The sequence below is a fragment of the Dermacentor variabilis genome, chromosome 1, assembly GCF_050947875.1.
Source record: "Dermacentor variabilis isolate Ectoservices chromosome 1, ASM5094787v1, whole genome shotgun sequence".
NCBI classification, from domain to species: domain Eukaryota; kingdom Metazoa; phylum Arthropoda; class Arachnida; order Ixodida; family Ixodidae; genus Dermacentor; species Dermacentor variabilis.
In genome coordinates this window covers 84,914,073-84,935,807 of record NC_134568.1, presented here as the reverse complement: position 1 = coordinate 84,935,807, position 21,735 = coordinate 84,914,073, and the positions used below count along the sequence as shown (strand labels likewise).

The 21,735-nt window shown below is 43.5% G+C and overlaps 1 protein-coding gene across 3 annotated transcripts in view; it reads right to left on the bottom strand.

The window, feature by feature from the left end:
* Window positions 1–21: 21 nt before the first annotated feature.
* Window positions 22–21,735, bottom strand: part of LOC142580107 (DENN domain-containing protein 1A-like) — a 124,302-nt gene continuing 102,588 nt past the window's right edge. For all 3 annotated transcript variants that reach the window (XM_075690911.1, XM_075690921.1, XM_075690928.1), the window contains one exon: window positions 22–8,101. In XM_075690911.1, the coding sequence (XP_075547026.1) occupies window positions 7,490–8,101 (612 nt within the window). In that variant the 3' untranslated portion in view covers window positions 22–7,489. The remainder of the gene's footprint in view (window positions 8,102–21,735) is intronic.

Sequence of the window (21,735 nt, the reverse complement as noted above, 5' to 3'; positions counted from 1 at the left end):
TCATAGTTAAGGCACAACACAGCAGGAATGCTAATAGTTTAATGCTCTACATTAAAAAAAATTCTCACTGACGTCAGTAGGAATGTACAATCATACATTCAAGTGTCACTCTGGCTTCAAAAAATCAAGTGTACACGTAACCCATCTGCATGATAACCATTTGCTCAGTTTCTATGCAGCAAGCACACTACACACACACTGAACAGTCCTACGAGTAAAAGAAAGGTGTAGTGTAAATAAAGAGTAGCATAAAATTGTTAGCAAAATGAAACTTGTGCATGTGAATCTAAATTAAGCTAACCATCAAAGAAGGCACTGCATTGTACACACTAAAAATGATACATGTTATAAATACTCTCTGCTAACTAAACATTTGCAAATAGCATGCTTTCTATTATTCACAAAAACAACTAAACAAGGTAAATATGTTTTCGGGCACCATTCAGCTCATGTTGAACATGCCAGCAAAATGGCAAAATTACTCTGGCAGTGCACACAAACAAATACAATGATCCACGTGCTCGATCTTAAATAGTAATGCCTGCCTTAACAAAATCCACCAAGAAACGTCACTAACAATGCACAAAAATTCTACTTTGACCTCGTGGCACCTAACACACTTCAAATTTTTATAGATTTCACTGACGTCCATGCTCCCATATGAGCAGTGACAACATAATCGTACATCATTTTTTCTCCGAGAAGTATTTGTGACAGGCTAGAAGCTACACCTCTTCAGGGTGATGCAGTGACTACATGTGTGGCAAAACATATTTGTACCTCTCAGAATGGCAAATTTAGTCTCGATATGAACAATTGTCACTTGATGTTAAAGGAGAGTTTTAGATTAGGGGGACGCTAGCATTTGGGGCCCCCTAGCGCATGGGGCCCCAAATGCTACTAGCATCCTCCAAATCTAAAACTCTTTAATGTCACTCAAACGCTGTTGTAGGAGTAAGTTTAGTGCCACTCGCTCAGCACTGACACAAGGAACACACTTGGCAAACTTACTCCACTTTGCTCAGCTTCCTTGAAATGCGTGGTACCACAACAGCAGTTGTAAGAGAGGAAAAATAGCACAGCATTGGTATTTTTTTTGTTAGTTTGGTATTTTTATACAAGTAAATCATTTCAACTGTTTGTTTCAATTAACCCTAACAAGTGCGTTATGCTTACGAAGTTCAACTGCAGTGGCTGCTGCTGTCACATCCTTGCCCGACATTTATTAGTACAGCAAATCAGAAATTTCCCCAGGTGGGCTATATAGTGTTGCAGTTCAAGCAGTTTCTTATCATAATGAATAAAAACAGCATTAATAACTACTTTCCAAATATTAATGATCCTTTCAAATGCTTTCTATAGAACTCCGCTGCCATAAATTCCAAATGACATTGTTTTCCTGTGTAGCACTGAGGTGCCAAAATTATGCTCAGTAATATGCAATGCATTCGAAGTGGCACTAAATTTGCCAGTCTGACTGGGGTACCACATATACATAGCAGAACACAAATGTTTTACTTTCACTTTGAAACACACTATAAAAGAAAGTACATCTGCGACAAAGTAGCACCAAATGATTCAGTGTCAGTATACTGCAAATTACTTTATTTTCTCTCAAGCTTGGTTTCTTGCCATTTTTAGAAATAATTGGCAATATTAAAAAAAAAAAATCAGTAAGGTGGCTGTGGTGCTCAAGAGGAACTCTGCTGCAAGCAAGTCCCAAGAACTGTTTGAAAGACTAATTTATTGAGAATTGCAGACCATTTGCAAAATTAAGATGCCATAAAAATTAAGTCATTTAGAGTACTACCTTTTTTAAGAATGAGCAGAAGGACAGCAGTACAGAATGATGGAAGAAAATCTGTTGCCAGGCATTTTTACAGATGCCATAGTTGCTAAACACTAAAAGCCTAGCTGCAACAACTAGAAAAGAAAGGGGGGGCGGGCAAAGGGGGTTACAGCATTGTAATTTCTTCAATGTATCAGAAGCAAGAACTAAATCACTCCATGAATATCAGCTTGCATGCATGATAGAGGCCCAGCCATACCAATCAGTAGAAATAAAACATCAATAGGTGATCTGTAAGATGTCCTAAGCACAATTTCTGTTGCGACTACATATTTAATTATTTAGACATAAAATTACAAAAATACTTATCCTACACTACTGCTATTTTATCTAGCTGCAGCTACTGTGGACAGAAGTCTTTAAGTGTCTCATGAACTTTGAGTAGTAGTTGCACTTGCACATGCTATTAATTACTATAGCTATGTAATACAAACGTGTGAAGTCACACACTGATCTAGGAGTCAAGTGAGAATAACACAACTAATTTTGAAATGGCAAGAGTAAAAGATTCATGAATCCTTAAACGAAATTTGTGCAACATACCTGAAAATGTACACCCCTCCCTTTCAAGAAAAAAATTATTTGATGATGCTAGAAAGCTAAGAGTGGTTAGCATTTGCATTAAATAAACAAACAAGGCATGCACCTCCACACTTATACTGCATCATTTTTTTTTTCACCATCACTGTAACTTGGATATTATCTACCGCCTCTGTCCTTCACGACAGTGTCTATAACTATGATAGGCAAAAACAGCAGTGCAGTTTCTTTTCCCCAAAGTACAAATTACAAAGCCAGTGGCCCTTTTGTCACCATTACTCACGCGATACCTGATGCTCAATACTATATCTCCCTGAAGTTTTTCGATTGGAGCAAACGACAGCTTCCAGTCGCAAGAATCAGATTATGCAACACGCAAAAGGCTACATGTTTTAGAAACATATTCACACTGTCGACTGTGTGTGCCATCTAACATCCTTGCATGCAATGTACATAAAGCATGCAGATAAGCTGCTTAAGGTTCAAATACACTGCACAAAAAACAAGTACGCTGCTTAAAAAACAATGTCGCACAATGTTGATGAATGCATGACAGTTAAACCCACAGCTACTGCTGCAGATAGCAATGCTGGCAAGCGTTTTGCTTTGTACTGTTAATTACACTGAACTACAGCTCCTATATACTTCACTAGAGCCAACTTACTGAGAAATATTCAACAGTCTCATTCTATCATATCTACAAGGAGAATACGACCTTTGCTTGGCACACATCATGTTGGGCCGTGCATAATGAACACTCAAACCAGAATGGAAATATTTTGTGCGACAGTTTTCGCAATATACACAGACACAAATTTCACGCAAGTTGTGCTGGTAGGCTGGAGATAAAGAGGGTGATAAATATGGAAAAGACTGCTCACTGAAGTCAACAGATTCTTAAAAATATTTCGAAGTATTCTATACACAGCAGTGTCACCCACATTTCTCACCCCGTGTCTAGTTGCAACCAAGGACTAATCTTCCCGACTCTACAGCAGATAACTAAAACTTTCCTTGCACGCACTTTCACAACAACCACATGTAGCCTTTTAAAACAAGGCCACTGTGACAAAGAAAGAAAATTTAAACTTGATTTCAGAGGTCAGGCGTTGAAAGTTCTTGAAATTTTACCATTCAAAATATTCCGTAAATGAAATTTTCAAACACTTCATTGTCTCACATTTTAAATGACATGCCACAGTGTCTGCCCATTTTTAAGTGAACCTCAGCTCTGCCAACTTACTTGGCCATGCTGACCATGCCACTGATGCTATGCTATTCACTAGCACAGAGCGTTGGGGAGGCTACCAGTATGAACTCACTAGTACAGCGAAGAACCTCTTTTCATGACACCATTAATGAACTTAAGCTGCTTCATCAACAGCTTGTTTCCATATCATTGTTGAGACAACTCTGAAATGGTGATAGAATTATGGCAAATAAGCAATGGCCACAAGATGACTCAAGCACAAATGTGGCACTGGCATACGTTGTAGTTACACTAGTGCACCACCATGACCGCAGCCTTACTGTCCGGCTCATAAATTTCACTTGTGACTTGTAAACTTGTAGAGGTAGCAAAACAACCCTTAGAAGTTACATACTGCATGTTTATGCAGACATGGTCCTAGATTATTAAAAACGGGGAATTCGTGACAAAATTATACTTTTTTTAAAAACAAAGGTTACGGCTATAAGCAGGCGAGGACGAAGTTAGTCACAAACAACATATACGGGCGCCATGTACATGATATGGGCGGTTGTGTCCCACTTCGTCATCGTCTGCTTAGCGCCGTAACTTTTGTTTTTAAGTCATGAACCAACTAGCTCAGCAACAAGTTTTTTTTAATGATAATTTTATTTACAAAGCTTTATACAGCACCAAATATCATAATAAATGTGACGATTACCAATATTATAAATAATTAAAGAAGTTTCTTCAATTAACTTTTACATTACCCTTCTGCCAGAAACTCTCTACCTTGGCACCAGTTTTGATAAGTACTCAAAATCTGCGCTGCTGTTGCAGTTAATATGCTTCCACACTGTGGAAAATTGCAGTATGAAAAACTTAGCTGGAACAGCAGGGCATTTCGCAGCATATTTTGAACCAGTGCTTAGAACCAGTTTTGAGAAATACAAAGTTTCCAGCAAATGGTTATGCCTTGATTGTAAGTACTGACTGACTTCAATGCTGTATTTATAACATGCCCTCTACAGTCAATAATTAAAAAGGTAATAGGGAAACATTGTTAGGAATCATATTGGTGATTATTGCGAACATTCTGACATCCTCTACTGGTACAAAGATTAGCCAGCAAGAATTATCTTGAATTCCCTATTTTTCATAAAATGAGACAGTTGTCACAGAAACCCATGGTATATTGTCTCATTATGAAAGCTCAAAGTGAAAAGATCTCACATGGCTTTGAGCAAATATAGTTCTACCTGTGAACTTCAAATTGGTTGCATTTTCTCGAAGATTCAACACTGCATATCCTGACATGGCTCTCAACTGATTTGTTCATATACTTCTGCTGTCGGACTCAACCCAAATGTTCATTTGGATTACATAGCAGCCAGCACCATAGAGCAATGGCCAGTGGGTACAAAACTGCACACCAAGCTTGCATGCTAAAGTGGATGTAATGGCTGCAGCTGCAACATAGCACCTGGAGAAGTGAGCCATTACATTTGCTGTTAATAGCTGCACACGCACGCTTCTGATGATTACTTAGACCCAACAGCAACACACTGCTGCACTGGCAGCTATGCGGGCCATGCTTAAACGTTTGCGTGTAATCCCATGGCAGCAGTATTTATTAATTAATGATACGCTGCTGCAGTAAAAAAAAGAAAGAAAAAAAATTCAAGGATGTGCCACAGCATACACGGTAGGATAAATTGTAAGAGTTGCACAAGGTCATGTTATAGCTCTCACTGGCTTCTCAAATGCAGCAGATGGTTGCTGCACAACAGATAAGTGTAAGCAAAACAGCACATTTCATGTATGAACCACAAAGGTGGTCATGGCTAAAGTGACAAGATGTGCAAATTAAGGTGGCACATGGTATCACTTTTATGGCTGCAGTACCACTGTCCCAATGGCACTGTGTTTTGTCCCTCTGCTGTGCCCGGCTTGGCACCTGCAGGGCCAGCCTGCATCTACAGTGCATCAGAATGGAGGCAGTAGCACCGAATGCTCCCAGGAAACATGCAATGCAACTCTGCTACATTGTAAACAATACATGTACAACACAATGGCTGCAATTAGGCTGCTGGCACTGAGAAAGCATAGGTGCCTGTCTGTTTACGACAAAAGAGAGAGCTGAGAGACCATTCCACCCGTCAGTCATGCAATCATGTTATCTTGCACTACAATGGAAATAAACGCAATGCTTACACCCGCAAATGATGCTCTTTTTAGTGAGTCCCCTAACCCAAACTCTCCTGAACCCTCTATCTGTGCCAATGACATTGTGTACAGAAGGAAAAGCTAAACACTGAAGCCAAGCCACCAAAGTAGTTTAATTCCTGAATACTGCACCTTTATATACCCTTCATGTACCCTTCCCCCTACCTGCTTCTCTGCCTGTCCAGGAAGCCTTCTAGTAGTCTGGAAGATTTGTTAACTTCAATATCATTATGTGCTGGGAGTAGTAATTGAGGTCCCAGCTTTTTTCACAATTATAGAAAGCCTAGTGTTTAGGACTTGGACATGATTCAACAGGTGCACATGAGAATGTTTTGGCTCACTGCTACTGCCTTGCCACTTCTTGCATTGCCCAGCTACACAGAAAACCTGTGTGCACACAACTACAGAACAGCAAGTGCACAGCTGCCATCTGCCTGGTGCCAAGTGCATAGTGAATTCCCGAATAATTCATGACTATATTCTACTGCGGCCAGCCCTTGAACTTTTTTATTTAAAAGTAGTATTTGTAGAGTTTTTCTTTTCTCTCTTTCTCTCTCTCAAGGACCATACAAGTACAAAGTGATACTAGGTTTGTTGAGTGCAGCCCATGGGCATCAAGAAAATTTACAAAAATACACTTGTTATAACTAAACTGGTCGGTATTATCACGATCAAAAATTGAGAGGCATTGGACAATCATACACGTCTCACTTTACAAGTAATATGCTTTGTAGTCTTGTAGCAATTGCCAACCAATACACAAGTTACAATGAGCAAAAGAAAACTGTTTGATACAGCATAAATTCTGCTCTAAAGAAAGCTACCTTTTTGCTGAGTAACTAATATGGAGTTATCTAGGCCCATTTTTCTGCAGTCACACAATCCACAGAAAATATACGCATTGAATCTACATTAAAATCTTTTGCCCAAACTAGATATCTCAAAGCATGGCATAAAAGTATGCACATTCCTATGCAGTCTCTAATATTACTTTTTCATCCATTTGTGTGTGTTTTCCTTTACTTTTCATTAGATTGAGTTTCAAACAAAACAATGATATTCTAAAATTTAATAGTCTTCTTTTTTCTTGTGTGACTTTCACTCTACATATTTGTGAACACTTGCATTTTCTTTTCAAGCCTTTCTTTCCCCTACCAAGTAGCTTGCACTGCTTTCTAAAATCAAGACTAAGTGAAGCACCTATGCTTGTGCTAAGCATAGTGTTGGCAAATTCTACGATGAACACTGCATCACATTATCACAGAACTTTTACTGGCAATACCATTGCAAAAGCAGATGTCAACTAAGTGACAGCACTGAAGGCCTTATTTTCTAGGGATTATACCAAGATAAAAGCTGTACATACAAAGATAGGGGAAAACACCCGCACACACACATTTTCAACTCTTTACAAAGTATCTGCCCAGTATCCATGTAGAGAGCCCAGTCTGAGTAACAAGAACTTGATAAACTCGTCACGCTATATCACTGCATGACACTCAAAAATTAAAAGCTCCACATGTTGATGCCTACCCCCCCATACCTCAGTCCTCCACACTTTCCAAGTTCTTCCTCTCGGAGGCTAATATATACACAAGTATTTATGCCAATGTCATTTAAACGAAAATAAATAGGAAGCGTTGAAGCATTTGTATGGCCATAGTGCCTCCTCACAATTAGCACAGTCAAAGGTCAATGAGGTCAGCAAAAGGGTCCTGCTGTTTCGGGAACACCGGAGATGGTGCTGGCTGTGAAACTGGAACCATGGGAGGACGTGATGTGACTGGTGGTGTCACTGGTGGTGTCACTGGTGGAGTCCAAGGCATCCGAAGAAATGGGTTTGTTGCAAAAGATGGGTGTGGAGCTCCCATGTAAGGTACAGCTTGGAATCGTCTCTGCAGGTTTGAATAGGGTGATGGAGCATATGAATGAGTTGCAAATGCAGCAGCATTTGCAGCCAATGGCAACTGATTTGAAGCTGCCTGCCCCCTTGGTGGTATCATTGGGATTGCTGGCTGTACTGCGGATACCAGTGGCTGCACCGTCTGCCTTCCTGGTTGTACTGCTTGTACTGCTGGCTTAGTTGTGTGCACCAGATGTGCCGGAAGCGGTGGCAACACAGAAACTCCTTTAGCAGGTGCTGGAGGTTGGTGGTTGGCGATTTCATCATCATTTTCCTGGGAATCCAGTCGAATCAGTGGTGCATCTGAAGATGGTGAAGGTCGGCTGGTGTTCCTTGCTGCTTTTCTTGGAGGTGGGGCCAAAGGCACTTTATGCAGTGATGGGTCACTGAATGCCTGCAATAACAAAAAACTAAGATAAATTCCTTGACCTAAGAGCAATACGTTAAGGGTAACTCCGAGTCACAAGAATCACAGATATCAAACCCTGACCACATCATGTGGGCACTAAAGTCACCAGCGCAAAACAATTTTGCTGACTTATGAAACGTTTTCATAGAACTGTATTAAAATATTGAAGTTTTTCAGAAAACAATATAGAGATTGGCTTCTGCACTTCCAATTTGTGCCAACAAACAGGTAGTTGTGTCTTGAATCCTGTGACACAAATAAGCCACTTGATCTTAAGACGTGCTCGTCTCACATCTTGAATTGAATTGTGGCGTTAAACTGCCCAAAACTGCAAAGTGAGGTATGAGGGACGTTGTAGTGGAGGCTTCTGGATTAATTTTGACATTGTGGGGTGATTTAATGTGCACCCAATGCACGGTACACAAGTGTTTTTGCATTCTGCCACCATGGGAATGCAGGCAGCACAGGTGGGGTCGAACCTGCAACCTCATGCTCAGCAGCACAGCACCCCAGACACCGAGTTACCACGGCAGGTTTATCTCGCATTCAAGAGCCACAGCTGTTACAGGGGATTCCATCTGTTGCAGTGTACATGCAGGTTGTTGCCAAATGTCAATAACACGACAACTTCCAGGCAATGACAATCAGTGTTGTCAAGCCTATGATAACATACAATATGGTAGAGCCTCACTAATAATGTTACTAAACGACACATTTTCATTGTTATAACATTTCTGAATCTGGTACTTACCTGTGACACTTACAGCATGCCCACACGATATGGCTCCTGGCTGCTATGTTCTATTTCCATAGTTGGTTGAAAAGCATATTTAGAGGGGCTCTGCTTTATATATATTAGTTTAAAGGAAAGAAGGCACCTTCGCAAGTTTTTAATCGGGGACTTTCCCTCATGAAAGCCAATACTCCAACCAACTTTGGCACTATGACACCAACGAAGTGCATATGACACCAACGAAGTGCAAGTGCTACGAGTAGCACTGCCTCACAAGGCACTTTTTGGTGTGTGCTTTGGTGCTACCAAAAGCAGCAAAGTGAAAGAAGCAATACCAGCAGCACAAAGTGAAACACAAATGCAAGAAACTGAGGACATCAAAAGCAAATAAAGAGTATGAAAGGAAAGGAGGCAAAAACACTCCAGAGGTGCAGAAAACAGCAGTGTCCCCAAGCGTCAGCTTTGGTGCACTGCAATGCGTGAAACATTGCAGAAAGGGGTAACCACCTGACTTATCCTTTGAGTCAGGCTCTGGATGGCTCAGCACCAAAGTACCACCGTATCCATCGCATAGGCTACAAGGCCAGACTTCAGATGCACAATGATGTGCAGATCCTGTGCCACTGAATGTTTTCTGCTAACTATAGCTACCCAAGTGCAAGCTTGGTAAATGGTGACCCTGTGTAGCAACAATACATCTTGCAACACAAGTATTTGGAACTGGTGTTGAAGGAACGGCTAAGTCAGCTGAACAGTAGATACATATAAAGGTGAGCAGTATCCGGCTACCTCATACAAAATGTCAAACCAGTAACTGTCACAGCAATGAATTTTGCTGGCCTCTTCTATATGTAACAGTCTCTTACGGCAGGCTTAAATGCCTGTATACTGCTTGAAGGAAAATCGAAGTGCGAAATCGAAAAAAAAGTACAATGCATAGTAATAAATGAAAACGTTCTGGAGGTAGGAAAATGCTATTTACTAAGCTGAAAATATCGCTTAATTGAATACAGTAGACATCCGTAAATTCGATCTTGACGGGATCAACTAAATGGTTCGAATTATCCAGCAGGTCGAATTAAACAAAAGGCAGAAAAAACGCCGAAACATGCCTTTAATTCGCTTGGCAGTATCTGCCTTTAATGTTAGCTTTGCCGCAATACAGCTGTGTTATGCGGTGAAGCATACCAATCAAAGAACGGTGCTATTGTTACGGGACATAGCACGTGTTCCTTAATTTACACAAGCACATGCGCCGTCTCCAGTCACAGTACGAGCATCGAGACGCCTAATAAGTGTACATAGCAGGCCCTCAGAGTTTTAGAAAGACCCCCAACTCTTCTGTTGGCTTTAAACGTCCCCTCGACTTTCCGAGATTTTTCCTTTTACCACCTTCCTTTTCGCTAGCTTTCCCAAAACAGATTTTTTTACACTTCTCGGTGCACGCGTGCACGTATGATTAAGGAACGCGTACTAGGCCCTACCACATACCTGGCTCACATAAGAGACAGGTATGGCGGTCGAAACGAGGGCTCAAATCACCACAGCAACGCCAGAAACAGTCCTGAATGGCTTCCAGTATGCTTATTAGGCGTCCAAGTGCTCATGCTGTGACCGGATACGGCGTGTGCGCGCCTGTATAATTAAGAAACGCGTACTATGTCCCGTGACAGCGGACCTTTTCAATTCTTGGTATGTTTCACCGCAGAACAGCTATATTGCGGCGAAGCTAACTAGTCAAGTTCGTATTATTTGGCGAAGGCTACCTTTAAGATCAAAATAACGGAAGTTCGAGCCTATGAAAATGTAGGGGCGCCCGTCGGAATCGAATTAACCGGAGTCGAATTAGCGGTAGCCTATTGTATCATTAATGTAGCGGTAGAACAGCCATTTGACATTTTGGCACATGTCTTAGTGCAGGCAGCAATCTTATTTGGCGCAGGATCCAACATATATCCATATACGAGATATGGTCGCAATTTTAACTGAAATAGTGGATAAATACAACAGAGTCGACATTTTGCACGCCAATGAGGTATTCAGACTAAAAATTACCAAACTAGTTTCATTATTTAAAAAGAAAGGCTTTCCTTGTGCGTATAGTGTGCTATATCGTCACTTCTATGATTAAGCCTTGCAACATGCTTTCCACATTTGGTGCACTTCAAATGAGTAAGAACAAAAAGTTTGTGAAACCAAAGCATGTCAACAAAAACCATGCGCTAAGACACGAACAACTAAAGCCACAGTATGTCTGCAAGTTTATTAAAAAAAGTTTTTTTTTTTCGGCAGTTTGCCAAGCTGCATAAACAATCAAAAACGCAGGCCAGTTTCAGCAATATACAAACAGTGAGCCTACATCCCACGAGTCCACCAAACTATGATTCTTGGCTCCATGGGCCCAACCATCAAGCCCTACTGATGTGCACTGCAGGTTTCTTCTATGTGCACAATCTGTCCAGTACAGCTGTGCCGTGGAACAGTGGACAGCTGATGGAATTACCACCACAGAATCTCGTCTGTCGATCGTGTAGGGTTGCAAAAAAGGTCGTAACTCACATGCAAATTAAACATATGGCAGCAGTTGAGCAAGTATCAATAGGTCATTATATGGGGGAACATGCCAACAACTATTTATATATTCACTTACTTACTCCCAAGTGGACAAAGCTTTACAGAGGGGAGTGGAGTACACAAAATAACTAAACATAAAATGACATAAAAGGTATAAACATCTGCAGGAACATACGAGGTTGCAATTTTCAACTCAACTGAAAATTCAAATATGATGCAAAGTACAGTGTCTAGAAACAAGGCAGAACAAGTCATGGTCTGAAATAAAAATGATATTGGAAGGAAGGTGGCTCCAGTCTTTGGAAGTGCATGGGACGAAAGAATAAAGGAAAGTGTTAGTGCGGAAAGTAGTGACGTGATCCTTATGGTGATGATCTAAATGGGCCGAACGATAAGACAGAGTCCTGACAAACTGACTTTTAAAACTATGATAAACAATGTGCGACTGAACATTATCAAAGGCTTCTTTTTGATCAGACATCCTCCTTGAGTGAGCTCCATACCACACTGGTACGAGGAATACCGAACTGGAGCACAAACAGCACAAACAAAAATTCTGGACACAGCAGTACATTGGAACATCCACCAACATTCAACAAAACTGCAAAGACAGCGAATGGAGAACTAACAGCATCAGCTCTATCCGTGGCTATGGCAGCTTTGTTGACTTCCACGATTAGGATGATGATGGCATGATTTAGGTTCGGGTTTCAGTTTTATTGTCGAGGCAGCATCAACAGAAAAACGCTTCCATTCTTAGGCTTAATTTGGCACAGAATTAGCACAAATTTTCAGCTAAAATGCTGTTTTGGAGCACGATGGTGCAAAGGACTGCTCTTGGCGCAATTAGCACAGCTGTTCCACCATTGTTAATGGGACACAAAGAGAAACATACAGTCGAGTCATTGCATATTAGTGCTCCAAAATCTCCAAAGCATCACTTTTACTAAAAATAGAGCCTTTGTGAGCAAGAAAATGAGTTAAAGTATGCAGGATTCCTGCCGTGCAGTGAAAACATGAAACAAGTAAGACATCTCATGTCCCACCTAATATCGGTAAATTGTAATGAATCACTGATGACAAAAATATAATTACATTGCATGTAAATGTGAAAGAGGCCGCTGTCTATACAAGTTTAGTAGGTTTTCCTATAAAGCTCAGCAGCGTGATCTCTTCTAGACACTCTGTCAGCTCTATTTGCGAGAAATGCGGCACTCTGTTGGTGTGGCTCTCTAATTTGGTAAATGTAGAACCTGGCAGAGCATGGCTTTTGAGACTGCTCGCACACCACAGGCTTTCCCTGCTGCACCTACATATGAGTCACACATCTTCACTTGTGTTTCTCTGGCAATGCGTTATCTTATTGAGACACAATGCCTTAAATTGCTATTTTCTCAGTGACTAAGTCCTGTCTTGGCTCAGATCACATGCTGCGAGATTTTCAGACTACAATATATCACTCTAGCTAGACTCAAAATTTGCCTTTAGAAGACTTTAAATCAAGGTTTAACTGCATAAGATGCTAACATTTTAGTGCTTACGAGTATAATATTAAGTTGTACAAAAACATTTTGAGTTTATAGTGCAAAGTAAACTGTTTTCTTTGACTTCACCTTCCAGAAGCTAGAATGGACAAAGGCAATCTATTCATTCACTGCATTGCCCATATGCTAGCATTGAGACAATCTCTGTGCCCTTCCTCATTCAATACACCCCCATTTAACAATAGGAGACTCAAGCACGTGACATGCAAAATCCGTTTGTGCAGTTCGCATTGTCCTATTGAGTTTCCACTGCTTTGTCCCATACAATGTTGCCTCAGGCTTAACAAATGCTCCTGTTCTCTCAAATACCAGAATGCAGTCTGTAGTGAGCCCTGAGCAATGCGTGCAGTTCGGTGCCTGACTTGAGTGCGAGACTCCTGTTCTATGTAAACAATGCAAAGCCAGTAGCATGCCAAAAAGCAGGCCACAGGCATTGGGTACAAAGCAGCCAATGCTACCTATTTACAGTGGTTGCCAAAGGATGTGGTTAACAAAAATTAAATCCCATTTCTTCATCTGTTTCTTTAGATGCACTTTTTGCATCACTCCATCTTTCAGAAACAAGTTGAGATGACCACTAGAAACCTCTGCATGCACCCTTTTTTCACACACGCATGCGCCATCCTGTTACTCAAAGGGACCCTGAAACAATTTTGTACAACTGTACCAAGTCGTTAGGGTATGTCCTTCTGATCATTAAGTGACACATTTAAGCGCTCCGTGTAAAGCGCGGTTTTAAAAATGTGCATTGCTACCGATCACAGCAGCGCTTCCTTCCTGAGTTTTCAGCTGCCCTGTTACAATTTACATACATAGCTGGCACACATGACGTCAGTTGGGTGAGCTATCCAAATGACTACCCAGGTTGCATCACCAAAACTTTTTTCAGCATTATGGAGAACAAATGCTGTTCGTATTAGTTGGAACGTTGGCTGATTTGTTTTATAAAACAAAAAGTAATAGAAAGAGAATACACAATGAGAATTTATCTATGCAAAAGCACTTCTGCCACACAGCAAGTGTCATTTGCTCGTGTTATGACGTGCTCCGTGTTAATACGAGCTGTGCAGTCAGTGTTGGTCTTGGGGTTTTTATTCGCGAGGACTATGAATCGCCCTAGCTCTATTGTGGGCTGCAAACCTAGTGATCGGCAGCATGTCAAGCTGCAACATCGTGTCTTTCTGCAAGGCAACAAGTGAGCGACTGGCTGCAGCGGATCGGGCTGTCGGTATCCAGTTGGAGCCAGTCTCTATGTGTTTGTAGCTGTCACTTCATGCTGGAGGATTACAACCACAATAGAGAGATTTAGTGTGTCTGGTATTCTGGTAAACGCAGGCAGACGGGCATATTGCCAGATGGGTTGAGGTGCAAATGTGAGCGGGCCTGCAGGGTGCAGCCACCTGGTGGCACAGAGCTCAAAATGACAAACACAGAGCTAATATAGAAGTAACCAAGTGTACTCTACTTTGCTGACGCTGTAAGTTTTTGGCAGCAGCACAACTGTGAACCCATTGATTGTTTAAATGTTTAAAATGTTTTACGCTTGGTTATAGTAGTATTAGCTCTGTTTGGCTGGTTAAGCTCTGCACTACCAGGTGCTTGCACTATGCGGGCCACTCAGGTCGCTCACGTTTACGATAAAGCCCCTTCATCATAGAGGTAGTGGTATGGAGGGACTTTAGCTTATGCCTCTACCCATCCATTAAATCTACCAGCTCGCCTGTGTTTACCGGAATACCGGAAATGCTTGGCACTGCGGCAGAACGCCCGCAATGCAGGCTGCTTGGATAGCTCTTGCTGGGGATTGACGGCCAGGCAGAGAGATTGGAAAGGCTTCATGCGCTTGTTCCAAGATAGCAGACGTAGACGACACGGCTTCACATCATGACGCAGAGCCAATAAAGGCAGAGCTTAGCCCTCATCGCTCGGCGAACAACTCGAGGAGAAAAAGCATGACTAGAGAGGAGGGTAACTTGTAATCGTTTATAGCTCTGCTAATATGAGTATCTTCACTTAAACTGTGGCACAAATGTTTTACTGAAGCTATACCCTATGCATCCACAAAATTTGCCCAAACAATTTCAGGGACCCTTGAATAACTGGGAAGCAATTGCTTAAGCCCGATAAGTGCCCACTTCTTACCCAGGCTCGAGTTCAGATACAACTGGTATTTTATCCTTCTTTCGGCGTCTTCCCACTGTAATGCTGTAAGTTGAGCATATAAACAGCGTGTATTATAAGCAAGCACAGCAGTTATTGAATCTATGCGGCGCACTGTAAGTGCACAAGCCTTGCTACCCTCAATTGGTACCATAAACCATCATTACTCATACAGTGCATTTTTTTTACTTTGAACACCATTTTTAAAAAAGCTGACAAAAGCAACTCAAATCACATCGATACAGATAAGTCATGTGCCCAGGCGAACATAATTTGCAAGAAAAGCCAAAGAGCAGTCACTTCACTAATTAGACTAATTGCATTAATTCACTAACACTACGGTACATTTATACGTTGAAAAGTTGCAAGAAATCATCATAGAAGTCTAGTTACGTGTTTCAACACTCCTAAACGGCCATGTAAACCGAAATCATTGGAGTCAAATTATTTGTTGAATTTATGTAATTACACAAGCAGCACTGTGAAGTACAGCTTACAGAGTAACCCTCCTGTGATGTAGCAGGGCAGTGTGAAATAAAGCTGCCGCCACACATCCCTCCTCCCACGATCTTATTACGACTGGTGCTGCGCGAAACTCACAATTTGATGCATAGTCACTTGAGCAGCAGGGGTAAGATGGACTGCTTTATTGTGCCCGTATAGCTCGGCTTAATTTTATGCAGCTCTGCTGCGTCAAAACGAGAGTTGCACTGAGAGCAGAACTTCACAGTGCTGCATACGTTATCAGGTAAATTCACCAAATAGACTGAGGCCCATTATTTCGACTTAAATGGCTGTTTTGAAGTGTTGAAACATGGCCACAGACTTTTATGACAATTTCCTTCAAGTTTCCAACATAAACAGTGCCATCAAGTTCAAAACAATGAAATTAATTATTGTAATTACCGTAAAAACCCGCACATAGTTTGAGGTATTTTTCTGGATATTACCATGTCAAATTTCTGCCCCATTGTATAAGTGGAACCCAACAATTTTCGGCCCAAATTCACAGTTTCAGTTTCAGTATTGCTCAGGGGCACTATCATCACCAGGTTCTTGCACCATCATCAGTCGCCACTGTAACCACCATCACAACGGCCACACTGACTTCGCAACGGCCACACTTTGCACAAAGTCAGGCCCACGAAACCAGTATTCAGCTACATTTAAAAGAAAAGTGATCATAGCTGCCAAAATCATAAGCAATTTTGCTGCAGGGCTGCAGTTTGGTGTGAACGAGCGCAGCATTCACACTTGGAGGAAGCAAAAAGGAAGCTCTCTTAGTGTGCAGCAGCCTGAGAAGTTTCCGGGGGCTGAAGAATGGAGTGTTTCCTGAAGTTGAACTGAACCTGACACACATATTCAAGAGCAACGAACTGCACACTGCTGCGAGCAAAGGCAAGAGAGATTGCTGGAGAAAAAGCCATTCTGTGGATGAACTACAAGGCAAGTGAGCACTGGGCATCTAGTTTTATGCGCCGTGCTGGATCTTTTTTTACGTTGACACACGTCGATATTGTTACGGGGATGTAGGGAGTATAGACAGACTGTATTTACAATATATATACAAGCAGAGTCAATGTGGTTAAGATAGCTGACCAGCAACAACATGCGGCAGCCAGCATCTCACGATCTTATTCTTCCTTTGTCTTCTTTTATCCTTCCGTAAGAGGACCGCCGGGTGCTGAAGCACCGTCTCAGCGCCAGGTTAGGCGAAGAACTGCAAGTGAAGTATGGCTTCAACTGCGAAACGTGCACAATGTCAACAGGCGTCAGAATTGAGCATGGATCAAGCTGTAACGGCGAGATCTCGTAATTTACGTCGATAACTTGATGTAGGATTTCATAAGGCCCTGTGTAGCGAGAGAGAAGCTTCTGGGAGAGGCCAACCCGACAACATTGTGACCAAAGGAGCCCCCAAGCACCTGGGGCGTGCTTAACATCGCGATGGCACAGGTCGTAATGCTCTTTTTGTATATGGTGCGAGGCTAATAAACGAGGTCGGGCAACTTGACGCACCATGTGAGTGCGATCGAGGACTTCACAAGCGTACTCAGTTGCAACACGCGGCACAGAAGGTAGGATGGTATCGTAGAATGACAGAAAGCTGAGCTAGTTGGTAAGGATTCATTATGCAAAAAAGAGGTGAGGTGTGCAGACAGGACATAAGAGTAGAGAAGTAGACAACATGAACCTGAGCTTGCGCAGATGAGTTTTGTGTCTTCTTTCTTTTTTCGCCACAGTGCTCCCTTCAGTTGATAGTCGGCATTCGTGTTGTCCACTTCTCTACTGTTGTGTCCTGTCTGCACGCCTCACCTCTTTTTTGCATAAGGATGGTATCAAACAGCAATGTGGGGTCGCTACCATACAAAAGATAAAAAGGTGAATATCCTGCAGTGTCATGTCAGGATGAGTTATATGCGAATGTCACGTAGACCAGCATGGCGTCCCAGTCGCAGTGATCATTGGAGACGTACATTGACAACATCTCAGAGTGTTCGGTTGAGACGTTCCATAAGACCATTCATTTGTGAGTAGTAGGCGGTGGACAGCTTGTGCTCCGTGGCACAAGAACGAGTGGCCATGGTCTGTAAGTAACTGTCGAGGTGCACCGTGGTGGAGAATGACGTTGTGGAGGAGAAAATCGGCAACGCCTTTGTTATCACGTAGCGCTTTGTGTAATCAGTAGTGATGGCGATCCACTTATTCGCTCTAGTGGTCGTCGGAAAAGGGCCAAGCAGGTCAAGGCCTACGCAAAAGAAAGGTTCAGAGGGAACTTCAATTGGATGGAGTTGTCCGACAGGTGGCAGGGGAGGTTTCTTCCGGTGCTGACACAATTTGCAAGTTCCGACATAACGACGCACAGAGCGGTAGAGACCCGGCCAGAAGAACCGCTGTTGTACGCGGTCGTATGTACGCAAAACACCAAGGTGTCCCGCCGTCGGTGCCTCGTGAAGTTGTTTGAGAATGACGGATCGCAGATGACAAGGAAGGACAAGGAGCAACTCGGGGCTGTTTGATACTGTGGCAGTAGAGGATGCCGTCGTGCAGCACGAATATGTGGCATGTGCCGTCGGTGCTGCCAGATTGCACTCTGGCGATGATGGGCTGTAAGGATTCGTCGTGTTGTTGTTCAATGCGCATGTCAGCCATGTCAGTAAAAGCCATCATGCAGGTCACCGGATCACATGCAACAGGATCACGAGGATCCACAGGGTGACAAGAGAAGCAGTCAGTGTCCTTGTGCAGACGTCCAGACTTGCAGCTGACAATAACTGAAAATTCCTGGAGCTGCAAAGCCCAGCGTCCAAGCCGTCCTGTCGGGTCCCACAGGGAAGACAGCCAGCAGAGGGCGTCGTGGTCTGTAATGAGCAACATGCAGCCGTACATATATGGCCGGAACTTGGTTACAGCCCAAACTAAAGCCAAGCACTCCTCCTCAGTGATGGAGTAATTTCTCTCAGGAGGTGACAGCAGGCGGCTGGCATAAGCTATCACGCACTCGGTACCATTCTGCTGTTGGGCGAGAACAGCGCCGATGCCGTGGCCGCTTTGCATCAGTGTGGACTTTAGCCAGTGCAGATGGATCAAAGTGGGCAAGTACAGGAAGGATGGTCAGAAACCTGATGAGAGCGGCGAATGCGTGAGCCTGCTCCGGGCCCCATGAGAATGGCATGTTTTTCTTTAGAAGTACTGTTAAAGGCCTAGCAATGTCGGCAAACTTTTTGACGAAACAGCGAAAGAACAGGCTGACGAAGCAGCGCACGTCAGAAGAACATGGCACAGGGAACCTGTGAACGGCGCGAACTTTTTATGGATCTGATTGTACACCGAATGCACCAACAAGGTGTCCCAACGCGGTAATCTGATGGCGCACGAATTGATATCTCGTAGAGTGCAGTTGGAGGTCAGCTTTTCAGAAGACCACAAGAATTGCAGCGAGTCGGGTAAGGTGGCTGCTGAATGTGGGAAAAAAAAACAATAACGTCGTCAAGATAACAAAGACAGGTGGTCCACTTGTAGCCTTGCAGAAGAGAGTCCATCATATGTTCATCATATGTCCATCATATTGCATAGGCCAAAGGGCATGACTGTGAACTGATACAAACCATCAGGCATGATGAAGGCCGTCTTCTTGTGGTCCATTTCATTAACTGAAACCTGCCAGTAGCCGGATCAAAGATGAATGGATGAGAAGTAATTAGCTCCGTGCAAGCAGTCCAAGGCATCATCACTGCGTGGTAGTGGGTAGACGTCTTTTCGCGTGATCTTGTTTAAGTGGCGATAATCGAAGCAACAATGCCAGGTACCACCTTTTTCTTTCACAAGGATGAGAGGCGAAGCCCAAGGGCTGGCTGATGGTTCGATGACCCCTTTGCAGAGCATTTTGTCACTTCTGATTGGATGACTCTACGTTCAGCATGCGATACAAGATAGGGACGCCGACGTTAAAGGCCGACGAATAGGATTCGTGTCTCCAGTGTTTATAGGGTGGTGAACAATAGGTGCTTGGTCTAAAGGCCTGTCGCCGAAATCAAAGATGTCACTTTATGATTCAAGCAGGAGTCTTGTGTCCGTGGCCTGTGCAGAGGTGAGGTCAGGTGCAATCATTTTTACGAAGTAATCTGTGAAGGAACCAGAACTGTGAGTTGCAATTGGCGCTAATAAACCACTCTCGGCATTCAGACTCTCAATGTAAAATTTGGAACCACTAGAAACGCTGGCCAAGAACATGCTGCCCAGAAGCACTTGAGGGCACAGGCTGAAATTAAGAAGCAGAACGATGTCGTTACTGTATTAGTAACCGTGACCAGCATATGTGGAACAGCAATGTTCCGCTTCAAAAGCATGTTGACGATGGGGTGAAGCACATATTCATCGTCAGGAACCTGTGGCTGTACAGTCAAAGTGATGTAAGTGACTGCTACGGGTGACCGACGCACATGTTGAAGCGAGCACAAGTGCAGTGGGGGGGTGCTTGGAGCATCGGCAAGTTGAGGCAGTTCCAACTGAAGAATGCCCGGTTGCACAGTCGATGAGAGCAGAATCATTAGATAAAAAGTCCAATCCAAGAATAACATCATGAGGGCAGTTGTCGATAACAGCAAAGGGAACAGAAGGAGGACAGCCGGCTACACTTAAACGCGCAGTACAGATTCCAAGAACAACCAGCACGTTGCTGTCGGCCACACGAAGCACTTATGCAGCTGCCGGTGTGAGGACCTTCTTTAAGCGTCTATGTAGGCTAGCACTCATCACAAATACCTGGGCTCCAGTGTTGATGAGTGCTTGGACAGGTACGCCGTCTATTTTACCATCAATAACACTTCTCTTTGTGGGCACAGACAGAGGATTTGCTGCAGTAGTAGGCAATGAGGGCTGCATTTCTTAGTTTTCCGAAAGGGTGCGGCCAAAAGCCACAGTGGACGAAAGGTGACATGGCTGTGGTGAACGGGAAGATGGGCGACGTGTTTACGGGGAACGAGACTGGTGTCCGCGCGGCTATGGTGAGTGACTGTATCACGTGTTCCTAGCAGAGTTGTCGGTGCTGTCAGACTTGGCAGTGGGCGAAATTGCGGGAATTTATATCAAAGCGGCGCTCAGGCTGGTCAGCGTGCGAGGTGTTGAGGGCTACGACTTGCAACGGTATCGGGCAACATGACCAATTCGGCAACAGGTGAAACATTGGCTTGTCGTCCCCAGTTCTCCAGTCGGATTGCGATAATGCGGACAGAAGCGTCAGGGTGGAACAATAATAGTAGAAGGGCGTTCATTAGCTCTGGAGTTGGCGACAGCACAGACAAAATGTAGACCAATGTTTTCAAGTTCCTGGAGAACGACGGCTTAAATTGTGGGGTTTTACGTGCCAAAACCACTTTCTGATTATGAGGCACGCCGTAGTGGGGGACTCCGGAAATTTCGACCACCTGGGGTTTTTTAACGTGCACCTAAATCTAAGTACACGGGTGTTTTCACATTTTGCCCCCATCGAAATGCGGCTGCCGTGGCCGGGATTCGATCCCGCAACCTCGTGCTCAGCAGCCTAACACCATAGCCACTGAGCAACCACGGCGGGTGAACGATGGCTTGTACGAGGGGAACTGAAAAAGGAGTAGTGTCAGGGCTATGTGAACAGAAAGCTGCGGGTGCCATCGCATCCAGTTCACGTCGATAGATTCACACCACATCCTCTGATTGTGACGCATGCTGCTGTGTGGGCTGATCTTCACACGTCGACGTTGCAGCAGTATTGGGGAGTCTGGCGAGTGGTTGTAGGATGGGTCGGCTTTTGGCCTGCTCAAATTGTCGGCACTCTTTGATGATAGCATCAACTGTAGAGCAGCTTTTACACATAAGCAGATTAAAGGCGTCGTCAGCAATTCCCTTCAGCACATGCCCGACTTTCTCAGCTTCTGTCATGTCGTGATTGGCTTTATGACAAAGCGCCAGCACGTCCTGGATGTACGAAACATAGGGCTCCATGGGGGATTGGGCATAGGAGGCCAGTTCCTGCTTTGGGGCAATATTATGGCTGGCTGGTTTGCCAAACAACTCTGTTAACTTCTCTTTGCATTGGTCCCAGCTGGTTAGCTCCTCTTCGTGGTTTT